The following is a 13,268-nucleotide window of genomic DNA, read 5'->3' on the forward strand; positions in this document are numbered from 1 at the left end:
ATTGCTCCAAAAATACTAGATGTAAATCTAACAAACCAGGTATCATATGATGAATACTACAAAATGGTGAGAAACAAAAAGACAACCTAAATATTCATGAAAAACATGCTGTACTCACAGACTGAGACTTGATGTAGTTAAGATTGCAATGTGTACTGAACATGCAAGAGGCCCTGGATTTAATCTCCATCCTCCCCTCTCCTCCCAAAAAAGGTATCAGTTTCCTTCAAACTGACCTATAGATGTAACACAACTAAAATCCAAATCCCTACATATTTTTTAAAGATGTACATAAGCCTAAAATTTTTACAGGAAGTCAAAGAAAGCGGAATATCCAAATAGCTCAGAAAAAAGAACAAAGTTGGAAAGCTCTAAGAATTGCTGGAAAGCTATGGTAATCAAAACAATGTGGTACTAGTGAAAGATAGATACACAGGTTAATGGAAAAGAACAAAAAATCCAGAAATAAACCCACACAAACATGACCAATTGATTGTTCACAAAGGTGCAAAGTCAATTAAATGGAAGATAATCTTTTTAACAAAGGACTTGTATCCAGAGTACTGGATAAAAGTACTCTCAATACAATAGCTTCAAAAAAAATCAAATACCTAGGTGTAAACCTAACAAAAGATGTGAATGACCTCTACAAGGAAAACTATAAACTTCTGAAGAAAGAGATTGAGGAAGACTGTAGAAAGTGGAGAGATCTCCTATGCTCATGGATTGGTAGAATCAACATAGTAAAAATGTCTATACTCTCAAAAGTAATCTACATGTTTAATGCAATTCCCATCAAAATTCCAATGACATTCATTAAAGATATCGAAAAATCTACCGTGAAATTTGTATGGAAACACAAGAGGCCACGAATAGCCAAGGCAATATTCAGTCAAAAGAACAATGCAGGAGGTATCACAATACCTGACTTCAAACTATATTACAAAGCAGTAACAATAAAAACAGCATGGTACTGGCACAAAAACAGACATGAAGACCAGTGGAACAGAATAGAGGACCCAGATATGAAGCCACACAACTAAAATCAACTTGTCTTTGACAAAGGAGCTAAAAATATACGATGGAGAAATAGCAGCCTCTTCAACAAAAACTGCTGGGAAAACTGGTTAGCAGTCTGCAAAAAACTGAAACTAGATCCATCTATATCACCCTATACCAAGATCCATTTTGAGGCTGGATCAAGGACCTTAATATCAGACCACAAACTCTAAAGTTGATACAGGAAAGAGTAGGAAATACTCTGGAGTTAGTAGGTATAGGTAAGAACTTTCTCAATGAAACCCCAGCAGCACAGCAACTAAGAGATAGCATAGATAAATGGGACTTCATAAAACTAAAAAGCTTCTGTTCATCAAAAGAAATGGTCTCTAAACTGAAGAGAACACCCACAGAGTGGGAGAAAATATTTGCCAGTTACACATCAGACAAAGGACTGATAACCAGAATATATAGGGAACTTAAAAAACTAAATTCTCCCAAAACTAATGAACCAATAAAGAAATGGGCAAATGAACTAAACAGAACTTTCTCAAAAGAAGAAATTCAAATGGCCAAAAAAACACATGAAAAAATGCTCACCATCTCTAGCAATAAAGGAAATGCAAATTAAAACCACACTAAGATTCCACCTCACCCCTGTTAGAATAGCCATCATCAGCAACACCACCACCAACAGGTGTTGGCGAGGATGCGGGGGAAAAAGGAACCCTCTTACACTGTTGGTGGGAATGTAAACTAGTACAACCACTCTGGAAAAAAATTTGGAGGCTACTTAAAAAGCTAAACATTGATCTACCATTTGATCCAGCAATACCACTCTTGGGATGTACCCAAAAGACTGTGACACAGGTTACTCCAGAGGCACCTGCACACCCATGTTTATTGCGGCACTATTCACAATAGCCAAGTTATGGAAACAGCCAAGATGCCCCAGCACTGACGAATGGATTAAGAAAATGTGGTATCTGAGCGTGCCCTGCGTGCGGGTGCCCGCCAAGCCCGTCGGGCGCTGGGTCCTTGAGTGTCCCGGCCGCGGCCTGACGAGCGGGCACCGGGCCGAGATGGCGAGTGGCGGCGGCGCCCAAAGCGACGAGGAGCGCGGGCGAGACGGTAAAGAACAGGTCCAAGAAAAGCTCAAAGAAAACAAATACCAGCAGTAGCAGTAACAGCAGCAGCAGCAGCAGCAGCAGCAACAAGTTGCCCCCAGTTTGTTATGAAATAATTACCTTGAAGACTAAAAAGAAGAAGAAGATGGCTGCTGATATATTCCCTCGTAAAAAACCAGCCAACTCCAGTAGCTCCACTGTCCAGCAGTACTACCAGCAGAATCTCAGTAACAACAACCTTATCCCGGCCCCCAATTGGCAGGGTCTTTACCCCACAATCAGAGAAAGAAATGCGGTGATGTTCAATAATGATTTGATGGCAGATGTACATTTTGTAGTTGGGCCACCAGGTGGGACTCAGCGGTTGCCAGGACACAAATATGTTTTAGCTGTTGGGAGCTCTGTGTTCCATGCAATGTTTTACGGAGAACTTGCTGAGGACAAAGATGAAATCCGTATACCCGATGTCGAACCTGCTGCTTTTCTTGCTATGCTGAAAGTTCTTTTTCAGATATATCTATTGTGATGAAATTGACTTGGCTGCTGACACAGTGCTGGCCACACTGTATGCTGCCAAAAAGTACATTGTCCCTCACCTCGCAAGAGCCTGTGTTAATTTCCTGGAGACCAGCCTGAGTGCCAAGAATGCCTGTGTGCTCCTCTCCCAGAGCTGCCTGTTTGAGGAGCCAGACCTGACACAGCGTTGCTGGGAGGTGATTGATGCCCAGGCCAAGTTAGCACTCAAGTCTGAGGGATTCTGTGACATCGACTTCCAGACATTAGAAAGTATACTCCGCAGGGAAACTCTGAATGCCAAAGAAATTGTGGTTTTTGAGGCCGCTCTCAACTGGGCTGAAGTAGAATGCCAGCGACAAGATCTGGCTTTGAGCATTGAAAATAAACGCAAGGTTCTAGGAAAGGCACTTTACTTGATCCGCATACCCACCATGGCCCTTGATGACTTTGCAAATGGTGCTGCACAGTCTGGAGTATTAACTCTCAATGAGACCAATGACATCTTCCTCTGGTACACCACAGCCAAAAAGCCCGAGTTGCAGTTTGTGAGTAAGGCCCGTAAGGGCCTTGTCCCCCAGCGCTGTCACCGTTTCCAGTCATGTGCCTATCGGAGCAATCAGTGGCGTTATCGGGGTCGATGTGACAGCATCCAGTTTGCAGTGGACAAAAGAGTGTTCATCGCAGGCTTTGGGCTATATGGCTCCAGCTGTGGCTCTGCAGAGCACAGTGCCAAGATTGAACTCAAGCGGCAGGGTGTTGTCCTGGGGCAGAACTTGAGCAAGTACTTCTCAGATGGATCCAGCAATACCTTCCCCGTGTGGTTTGAGTACCCAGTGCAGATCGAGCCAGACACCTTCTACACAGCCAGCGTGATACTGGATGGCAATGAACTCAGCTACTTTGGGCAAGAAGGCATGACGGAAGTTCAGTGTGGCAAAGTGACTGAGTGAACTTATATTCTATGCTTGAACCTTCACTTTCCCAAGTAGCGTGAGCTCGAGGTGCACATCTGGTCCCTGCTTACTTAATGCTTAGCTCATCTGCAGATGTGTGATCAGCGCAGGTAATTTGTAATGAATGAAGCAGTAGGCATATTCTAATTTCTTTTAACATTTTAATTATGTACAGGCTAAAATGCAGCATTCCGCTTTTAACTAAATGCTTAGAAGAGCCAAGTTCTTACTAAGGCTTTGGTTTTCAGAATTTTATCTGTACATCTGGGGAGATTTTATGTTCTTCCAAGTGCCCTGCCACCCATCCCAGTTTTATCCCTCTAAAGAAAATTTTGGATCACTTCACTTTCCTTTTGAATTTTTTATTTGTGAATGGAAATAGTCCCTTCCTCCAAAAACACAGGTAAACTTCAGTATACAATTTTGAAAGAACTTTTGCTTTGTAACAAGTAATTTAGAAAGTAGAAAGAAATCATGTTTAACTTTTACTTTATTTTTTTTTAATTTGTTGCTCTGGGCTTTGCTTTTTTTTTTTCTTTTTTCTTTTAACTCTTAAATTCATATGGTTGTTATATATTAAATAATTGGAAGTGTTAATGTTAAATAGGAAAGCAAGCAATTGGGTGTTTGTTCAGGCCATGACTTCTACTACAAAGCAGATTAAATATTCTTTTTGTGTAGAAGACAAGACACTGCAACATAGGCACTTCTTTTAGAAAACCAAATTACAGAATTTCATTATCAATAGAAAAAATGTTGAACACCTACTAATTTACACTGAAAATAGGTTTTAAAAGGATCCCCCAGTAAGTCCCGTACTACAGATAGTTTGCTGACATATTAGAATATGCAGTTTGAAAAAGCCAAACTCTTCTTGCCAGGCAGCTTTGGATCCCCATAATTTGCTTGTTTTTTAAGTCATACTGTATAAAATTCCTGTTACTGCTCTTCCTATTAAAAGAGGACCAAACTCCTCTACTTCTTTAGAGGAGTGAAGTAACAGTTTTGTAGCACTACATGATAATGTGGTAAAATGTTTTTTTTTTTTTTAAAGCAGAAATATTATTTATCTGATCTTTGACCATATGCTATCTTATTTGTTGATTATGACTGTGCTGTTCCTGGACTGCTAGGACCTGGCCTCTGGCCATCTTAAAGTGCCATATATTCTTGCAGGGTTTTTGAAAACTGGTTTAAAGCAACATACTTGTTTATAACTAATATTCACTGGATCAGCATCACATCCAGCTCTCTTATTTGTCCATGGATAATGTAAGCAAAGGAGGGAAAAGCTCATTAAAAGATTCTCCTTCAGTGATGGCTTATTTTGGTTTAGTGCCTCTGACCCTGGCATTGTCCAGTATGATCACTTCGAGTTGCAGTATCCATGTGTTTCTGGGCAGTTTTCTGCTCAGTGTGCTCCTGAGATGGCTTTTTCCACCACCCAGAGTGTGGTCCCTGGCCGCCTCCTTCTCCTGCTCTGCAAGCCCAAAACTGGCTTGTCTGGAGCAAGGGGTTAGTCCTGGGGTGTGTGTGCCTGCACACCCATGCGCATGCAAGTGTGTGTGCCTACTCAGGAATTGCCTCCTCCCTGCCTGGCTAGTGAGGAGTGGGACAAGAATGGTCCCCCTGCTGGCCCCAACAAGGCCCAATGTGTGACTGTCGTTACTTATGCACTGTGCTTTTGGGCCACTTCTTTTGCAGATGTGGGCTCATGGCCTTTGGCCTGCTTCCCTGTTGGAGGAGAACACTGGATTATGGGAAATATGGGAAATGTTTTAATCATTTTTGTTACTACCTACGTCTGTTAGCATAAGTGATCAAAAGCTGTTAGTAGTGACTATAGATGAGTACTCCCAGGACAATTTTCAAAGCTATCTGACAATAATTTATTAGTAGGGAGCTAACAGACAGTAGTTTTGGCAAAGTGTTGATGAACTAAAGGTACATTTTTAATGAAAAACATTTCTACAAAGAATTTTGTTTTTAAATTATGGTTAAACATTTCAATAACCCATAGCTGCCATGAAAATTGGTAAACCTGATTAGAAGGCACTTGTTTCATAAGCCAGAGGAGAAGAAACATTGTGTAGTACAAATTTTGTCCTATCCAATAGTTGAGGTGGGTGACATGGCTTTAGAGTGTGTCATTCGTTTCCTACTCTGTGTCAGTGCTCCTGTGACTGAGCTGCCCTCCACATGCTAAGAAACTGCTGGGTAAAAGCCACAAGATCCTATACACTGGGTGTAAAAGAACTTAATTTAATGTTAATTGTTGTTAATTTCAAAACATACACACATCCACCATCTGGTTGTCCTTTGCCAAGAGCCATGGATAAAATTTGAAAATTTTATGTAGAATAAGAAATTTTATGTTTTAAATCCTATTCTGCATTTGTAACAAAATGGAATGAAAGCTAATGTGCTTGCTTTGTTTTCTTTGGTAATTTTGAATTTGTAGTTTTTAAAATTAGAAACCATTGTTCTGACGAGGCAGGCAAAGCTAATGTATAAACACAGCTTTATTAAACAGCGTATGCTACAGATGCTTTTCCCAATATACCTGGCAGTCCTTGTCGTTGTTCATACGGGGATAAAGGGTAACTAGGCTAGCAGTTGTAATGTAACATTCTTTAAGTATATCTTAAAATAGTATTTAAGTAAATGGTCTAATTTCTACATGATTATTGCACTGAACTGTTTGTTTTATTTTCTAAGGTGTTTCAATAAGCTCAGTTAATTCAAGACACTGTAGCCACTTGTGCGTCAGCGTGCTTGACTTTCGCAGCTTAAAGCATTATTTATGAAGGAAAATATATAAATATGAAGTACCTCATGTTGAATGTTATTGTACTGTATTTTTAATGTAACAGTGCAGATCTTGTTAGACTATAATCATGTTAAATGCAAATAAAATAAAGCTGGTTCATAAAAAAAAAAAAAAGAAAATGTGGTATCTATACACAATGGAATTTTATGCAGCCATGAAGAAGAACAAAATGTTATCATTCGCTGGTAAATGGATGGAATTGGAGAACATCATTCTGAGTGAGGTTAGCCTGGCCCAAAAGACCAAAAATCGTATGTTCTCCCTCATATGTGGACATTAGATCAAGGGCAAACACAACAAGGGGATTGGACTCTGAGCACATGATAATAGCGAGAGCACACAAGGGAGGGGTGAGGATAGGTAAGACACCTAAAAAATTAGCTAGCATTTATTGCCCTTAATGCAGAGAAGCTTAAGCAGATTCCTTAAAAGCAACTGAGGCCAATAGGAGAAGGGGACCAGGAACTAGAGAAAAGGTTAGATCAAAAAGAATTAACCTAGAAGGTAACACCCACGCACATGAAATCAATGTGAGTCAACTCCCTGTATAGCTATCCTTATCTCAACCAGCAAAAACCCTTGTTCCTTCCTATTATTGCTTATACTCTCTCTACAACAAAATTAGAAATAAGGGCAAAATAGTTTCTGCTGGGTATTGAGGGGTTGGGGGGGAGAGGAAGGGGGTGGGGGCAGGGGGGAGAAATGACCCAAGCCTGGTATGCACATATGAATAATAAAACAATAAAAAAAAAGTACTCTCAAAATTCAATAAGAAAACAACCAAGTTTTGTATGTGTGTATATATTGTTTGTTTTGGGTTTTGCTGTGCTAGAGACAGATCCCAGGGACTTGTGCATGCTAGGCAACCACTCTACTACTGAGCTACACCTCCAGCTCTCAACCTGATTTACAAAAAAAAAAAAAAAAAGGTTAAAAGGCTTGACCAGACCTTTCACCAATAAGAATAAATTCAGGGTAAATAAGCCCAACAAAGGACACTTAACATCACTTGCCTTGCCCTAAGGAAAAAGTACTTTAAAACCATGAGGTACCATTATCCCCCATTAGAGCAGCAAAGAAGAGTGGTGATAACAAGTGCTGGTGAAGATGCTGAACAACTTTGTGCATGGGCACACATTGCTAATGGGAACACACAAGCCCCACTGTGGGAAACAGCAAGGAAGACTTGTGTTAAAGTTCAGTGGACCCTTACAAATGACCCAGCAAAACTCTCCTGGGTATTTAAAGAAAGGAAAGTGTGTTTATATAAAAACCTATAAACAAGTTCTTATAGAAGTTCTGGTAATAATGGCCAAAAAGTGAAAGCAACCCAAATTTCCCTCAACAAGTAAACAAATGGTAGGACATCCGCTATGGGACAACAAAAAAGAAATGACTGTGAACACATGGAACAGCATGGATGGATTTCACAGGTATGAGCCAGACTCAAAAGTACCACTGTATAATGCCATTTAAATTACATTCCAGAACATACAAAGCTACAAAGAATAGATGAATGATTTTCAAGGGTTATAGGTGGGGAGAGCTACAGCACAAAGGCGTTTTGGGGCCAAAGGAACTGTTCAGTCACCCTAAATTTACATGTGTTAAATCTCACAGACCTTGTACTTTCTTTAATTTTATTTTTTGATTGTTTTTTGGCAGTACTTGGGTTTGAACTCAAGACCTCAAGCTAGGCAAGTGCTCTACCACTTAAGCCACTCCACCAGCCCCTGTACTTTCTTTTAAAAGGTACTGTTAAGCTATGCATCAGTGGCTCACACCTGTAATCCTAGGTTCTCAGAGGACTGAGATCTAGAGGATGGCAGTTCAAGGCCAACAGAGGCAGGTAGCTCCCAAGATCCCATCTACAAGATAACCAGAGGAAAATGGGCTGGAGATGTGGCTCAAGGAGTAGAGCACCTGCTTTCCATGTAAGAAGCCCTGAGTTCAAATCTCAATCTCACCAAAAAACTAAAAATCAATGCTATTATATGGAAGTTTTTGAGACAAAATCAGATATAAATTGAATAGGACAGACACAGATTGGGAGAATATATTCTCATTACAAACCAATTTAAGAATGAGCAGAAGACTTGATCATTTCACCAGCAAAAGTCATATAAGTGGCTAGAAAGTTTAAAGGGGGTTCATCATTACTATTCATTAGGGAAATACAGATTAAACCCACAAAGAGACACTACTACATACCCAACAAAAGTTAATTAATTAATTTTCACTATGTTGGTCAGGCTGGCCTCAAACTCCTAGGTTCATGGATCCTTCAGCCTCAACTTCCTGAGCAGCTGTAACTTGAGGCACAGGCCACTACACCAGGCTTCTCACCAAAAATTTAACACTGTTAATACCAACAGTTGGCAAATATGTGAAGTATCTGTAACTTTCATAACTTGGGAAACATCTAGACAATGTCTATGAAATTAAAACTAAACAGTTCATCTATGCTATGATACAAAACTCTTCTCTTAGGTATGCCCAACAAAAAGCAGTGCATTTATTTTCACCAAGACTGTATGAACGTTCACAGAAACTTTATTGACAATTAGCCAAAAATTGAAAACAATCCAAACACCCATCAATAGTAGAACAGATAAATTATTCGTAGTATACAACAGAATACTATCAGCAATAAACAAACTACAAATTAGTGATGTATGCATTAACATGGATGAATCTTAACAGACATTGTTGGGTGAAAGAAAAAGCAGAATAAAGCACACTGCTTGGTTACACTTATATGAAGTTTAAGAACGAGCAAAAGTAGTATATACCAATAGAAGTCTGAACAGTGGTTACCTCTGGGTGACAGGAACTGACTGGGAAGGAGCAGGTGGAAACCTAGAGTGATGATTACTCGGATCTTCCAATGCAGAAATTCACTCCCCTGTCCTCTTAAGACCTGTGCACTTTATTGTATATAAATTGTGCCTCAGGAAAAATAAAGATGAAGGGAAAAGACATGAAGGACAGAACAGGAGGGAGGGAGGGAAGGCATGAGTGGGGGTGATGGTTACCCTAATTTATACATGTGTTAAATCTCAGACCTGCCCTTTTGAAAAAAGCAGTGTTACAAAATAATCGTAAACTGAATAGGATAGGCAGCCTGGGGTACATACGTCTAACAAAAGATTCATATCCACAAACTGTGTGATCCTACAAACGAGGGGAAAAGACGACAGATGAACCATTCGAAAACGGGCAGAAGGCTTGAACGATCACTTCCAGCAAGGAGGGAGGGCAAGGGACTGAACGACGGGATCCTCAGTCTTAAAGCTGGGGACTCTCTTGGGTCTGGCAGATGTGCTCGGCGTCACAGACTGGGTGAGTGGGGCTAAACCTCAGGTGTGCGGCCGTCAAAGCTTTGTGAAGCTCGAGCCGCGCATCCTATCTGCGTCGGCCATGGCGAGCCCGCTCTACAGGGAAGGAAGCGCTCATTCGTTTGCGGACTTCCCCAAGGGCCCAGCACCGGCTCAACTCTCCGCTCCGGGTGGAGACGCGGTGGCGGTCCGCTCTTTGAATCCGCCCCGGCCGCGGCCGGCGCTCCTTTCTGAGGAGGAAACCGGTTAGGACACTACGATGCGTAGGCAGAAGCGGCCGCGGGCGCGTTACTCACTTAGCAACTCAATGTTGTGTATTTGCAGCAACGGCTCACGACTTCCGGGTCCACGTCAGGCGGAAGCAGGTGTGCGGTGGGCGGGCCCGCCCCGCCCCGCCCCGCCCCGCCCCGCCCCGCCCCGCCCCGCCCGCAGGTGGCCGGCCCCGCCCCCTCACCTGCGCACACAGCCGGGCCTCAGAGCTCAATCTGCGAAGGTGGCGCCCGACCGCCAGTATTTATACCGCACTATTTTCGTCGCGCGTCCTGATTGGGCAGCTGCAGTGACGACACGGTCGCGCGCCGCGGGGGAGGTGGTAAGTTCCGCTAGAGGCGAGCTTCCGGCAGCTTGCGGATCGGCCATGCGAGACCGCAGCTGTTGCAAGGGTTCCTGGACTCTTGTTGCTACTGCGCAGTCTGTGTGTGACGGGGAGGAGTGGGGTGACTTGTTATACTTTAATAAAAGAGCCTGTGTGCCCCATAGGGCCTGCCAAGGGCCAGACTCACCCTTCTAGGAGGAAGTTGCCAGATGCCAAAAACAGCATCGCGAACTTTCCCAGACGGGACCCGGATCTGCCCTGAGACGTGTTTTCCCGCCATCCCTACCGGGCCCTTTGCTAAACCAGTCCTCTAGCCTTCGTCGCGGGGCCTCCCTGACTTCCTTGGTTCTGGAATCTCCCCTTCTCAGAAGCCAGAAGAAAACGCTCCTTCGGACATCTTTCTCAAAAGGGTTCTCATTTCCAGTACATTCCCATGTAATGAAGAGAGGAGCCATCTTTGCCCCCTTCTGTGCTTCTGGCTATTCAAGCAGCGTTGCTCCTCTGAGTCAAGGTTTCTTTGCGTGACAGGTTTTGAACTTTGGTGAAAGTTAACCAAAAAGTGCCAAGTGTAAGTCACCAAAATTCCTTACGGTAGTTAAAAGGCCTCCTGCCAAGAACAGGCCGGCCTGCTTTGAAGTACTGTGTTGTGAGCCGGTGAGGCTGTGCCCGCTTTGCGTTGCTCCGTTTTGTCAAGCAGTTTTGAATTGAGCTCCATTTGAGTGTAAGTGCCAAGACAGCTCCAGTCGTGTTGATTCTAGTAAACAGCCATCTGCCAGCACACCATGGGGCACAAACTAATGAGCAAGTCATCTGTGCCACTGAACAATTACACCTGTCAAAGCAGATCAGAAACTCCAAGTACACACGCTTACCAGTCACACCTGATGGAGCTCCCTCACCCGGACCCGTCCTACAGCTATCCATCATGACCCCTGTCCAGGAAGACCCTATAGCTAAGGACTTCAGCTTCTGGTCCAGGCTCAAGCACAGTTTCTGCTGCCTGTGACACACAGCCTAAGTCAAACGGATACTCCAAACTGCCTGCCACCCAGACCGCCACTTGACAACTGCACTCTAAGCATCTCTGTTGTCCCCTACAGAGACTTTTCCTTGCATCTTTATCAGCTTTCTGCCTTCCTGTTCAGCACAGTCCTGCTGAACTCTGAAACCTCTTTAACCCTTTCTTAGCCATTCTATGTGTATGTGCGTGTGTGTTCAAAGTGTAATGCGTGATCTGAAAGTTATATTAGTAATTAATATTGGAATAAAAGTATCTCTGTTGCCAATGGCCCTGGCTATGAAGAGAACTCAGTAGTACTTCGGCAAATTAAAGCCAATGAGTTGACATCGCTGTACATTTATTATTCAATAAATTCTGACATTGTGGAAGGACACAAGCATATTCATTTATGTTTCTGACATAGTTCTCTCACAACACCTTTGCTCCATATTAGATGGGAATTTAGGTTGAGAGGGATTCTTGTTCCTTTAGACTCATGAATTCTGCCCTGGGTAATGAAACCAGCGAAGTCCTCTGAGTTTTCCTGAGCTCACAGACTTGAAAATCATTTACACTTTGATGCAGAAAAAAATAACGTTGAATGGTTATTCAAGACTTTTTAACTGTTGAAAGTAAACAACGTCAATTAAAATTGATCTTAAGTTCTTAAAATGTGCAAGGCATTACAAATGCTAAACAGGCCTTTCATTGGATCATTACAAGACCCTCATAGCTTAGATACTATTAAACCCATTTTATAGAAAGGGAAGCAAAGGTCCAGAGAGCTTGCACAACTTGACTGAAGTCTCTTGTTAGCATAATGGCAGCGCCAAGACGTATAACCAAGACTTAACTACTAAACACTGCAATGTTTTCTTTCTTTGACTTATTTTCTAAAATGTCATTAGTTTATTTACAAACATATCTAGTATACTATATGAGTTCAAGTGTTTGATACATTTTTCAAAGACATTCTTCATATCTGGGAGGAGAGGGAAGTTAAGAAAGTTATATAGATGGGGTGAGTTTGATCAAAGTATATTTTATGCATGTACACAGATGTCACAATGAACCCACTGTGTAAAATCAACTTATGCTAATAAAAACTTTTTTACACCTGGCCTATAATCCTAGATACATGGGAAGTAGAGTTTGGGAGGATGAAGGTTCAAGGCTGGCCCAAGCAAAAAGTCTGAAAGACCCCATCTCAACCAGTAAAAGCTAGGTGTGATGGTGCATGTCTGTTATTCCAGCTAGGAGGGAAGCATAAACAGCAGGATCAAGTTCCAGGTTGACCCTATCCCAAAAATGACCAAAGCAGAAAAGGCTGGGGGAGTGGCTCAAATGGTAGAATGCCTCCTTAGTAAGCACAAGGACCTGAGTTCAACCCCCCAGTACTGCCAATAAATAAATAAATTCTTCATATCTGTTAAGCAGATGAATTAAAACATCCTTTTTACAAGCAGTTGGCATCTTACTATAAAGAAAGGTATAGAAATTCCAGATCCAAAGTACAATGTCATCATAATCAGTAACTGTCACTTGTTTTCCACTGAAAATGGCAAGTTATTCTGGGCCCTTCCTACAATTGGCTCTGATGGACCACAGAGGTTGTATACCTCCAGATTTTCTGTCCTAACATGGTGCTATTGAAAGCTCTGGGAAAGAAAGCACAAAGACCAAGGGTGAAAGAAATGGCTGCACTACACCAAGTCTTCCTTTTCTAATGACCTTGTTCTCCTGTGTCTCCTTGTCTTCATTGGAAACTCAGTCTTAGGCTGGCACAAAAGAAGTTGAGATCAGGAAGACACTTGTCCTGCTGCTGGTTTAAGAAAAGGCTTATTAAAAGAGAGGGAAATTAAGGTCCCCTAGGTCTTAACAATCTTCACTCCTCTGAGCAACAAACCATA

The 13,268-nt window shown here is 42.2% G+C and overlaps 1 protein-coding gene, 1 long non-coding RNA gene and 1 pseudogene across 16 annotated transcripts in view; 1 reads left to right on the forward strand and 2 right to left on the reverse strand.

The window, feature by feature from the left end:
- The window catches only part of LOC141422604 (uncharacterized), a 182,860-nt gene extending 172,618 nt beyond the window's left edge, over window positions 1–10,242 (reverse strand). For 13 of the 15 annotated variants that reach the window (XR_012447305.1, XR_012447295.1, XR_012447296.1 and 10 more), the window contains exon 1: window positions 10,060–10,145. This is a non-coding gene — a long non-coding RNA (uncharacterized lncRNA). Of the gene's footprint in view, window positions 1–10,059; window positions 10,146–10,217 lie in introns of those variants that run through there. The other 2 variants (XR_012447297.1, XR_012447287.1) reach the window with 2 other exon arrangements.
- LOC109700998 (BTB/POZ domain-containing protein 3-like) lies at window positions 2,039–3,592 on the forward strand. The gene is given in 2 exon segments (XM_074041430.1): window positions 2,039–2,625; window positions 2,627–3,592. Coding segments are annotated over 2 exon segments (1,320 nt in total). The 5' UTR covers window positions 2,039–2,271.
- Window positions 10,243–12,800: 2,558 nt separating the features above from the next.
- Window positions 12,801–13,000, reverse strand: LOC141416877 (cytochrome c oxidase subunit 7C, mitochondrial pseudogene; annotated as a pseudogene).
- Between the last annotated feature and the right edge of the window lie 268 nt (window positions 13,001–13,268).

This window comes from Castor canadensis, chromosome 1 (assembly GCF_047511655.1).
Source record: "Castor canadensis chromosome 1, mCasCan1.hap1v2, whole genome shotgun sequence".
In the NCBI taxonomy this organism is placed as follows: Eukaryota; Metazoa; Chordata; class Mammalia; order Rodentia; family Castoridae; genus Castor; species Castor canadensis.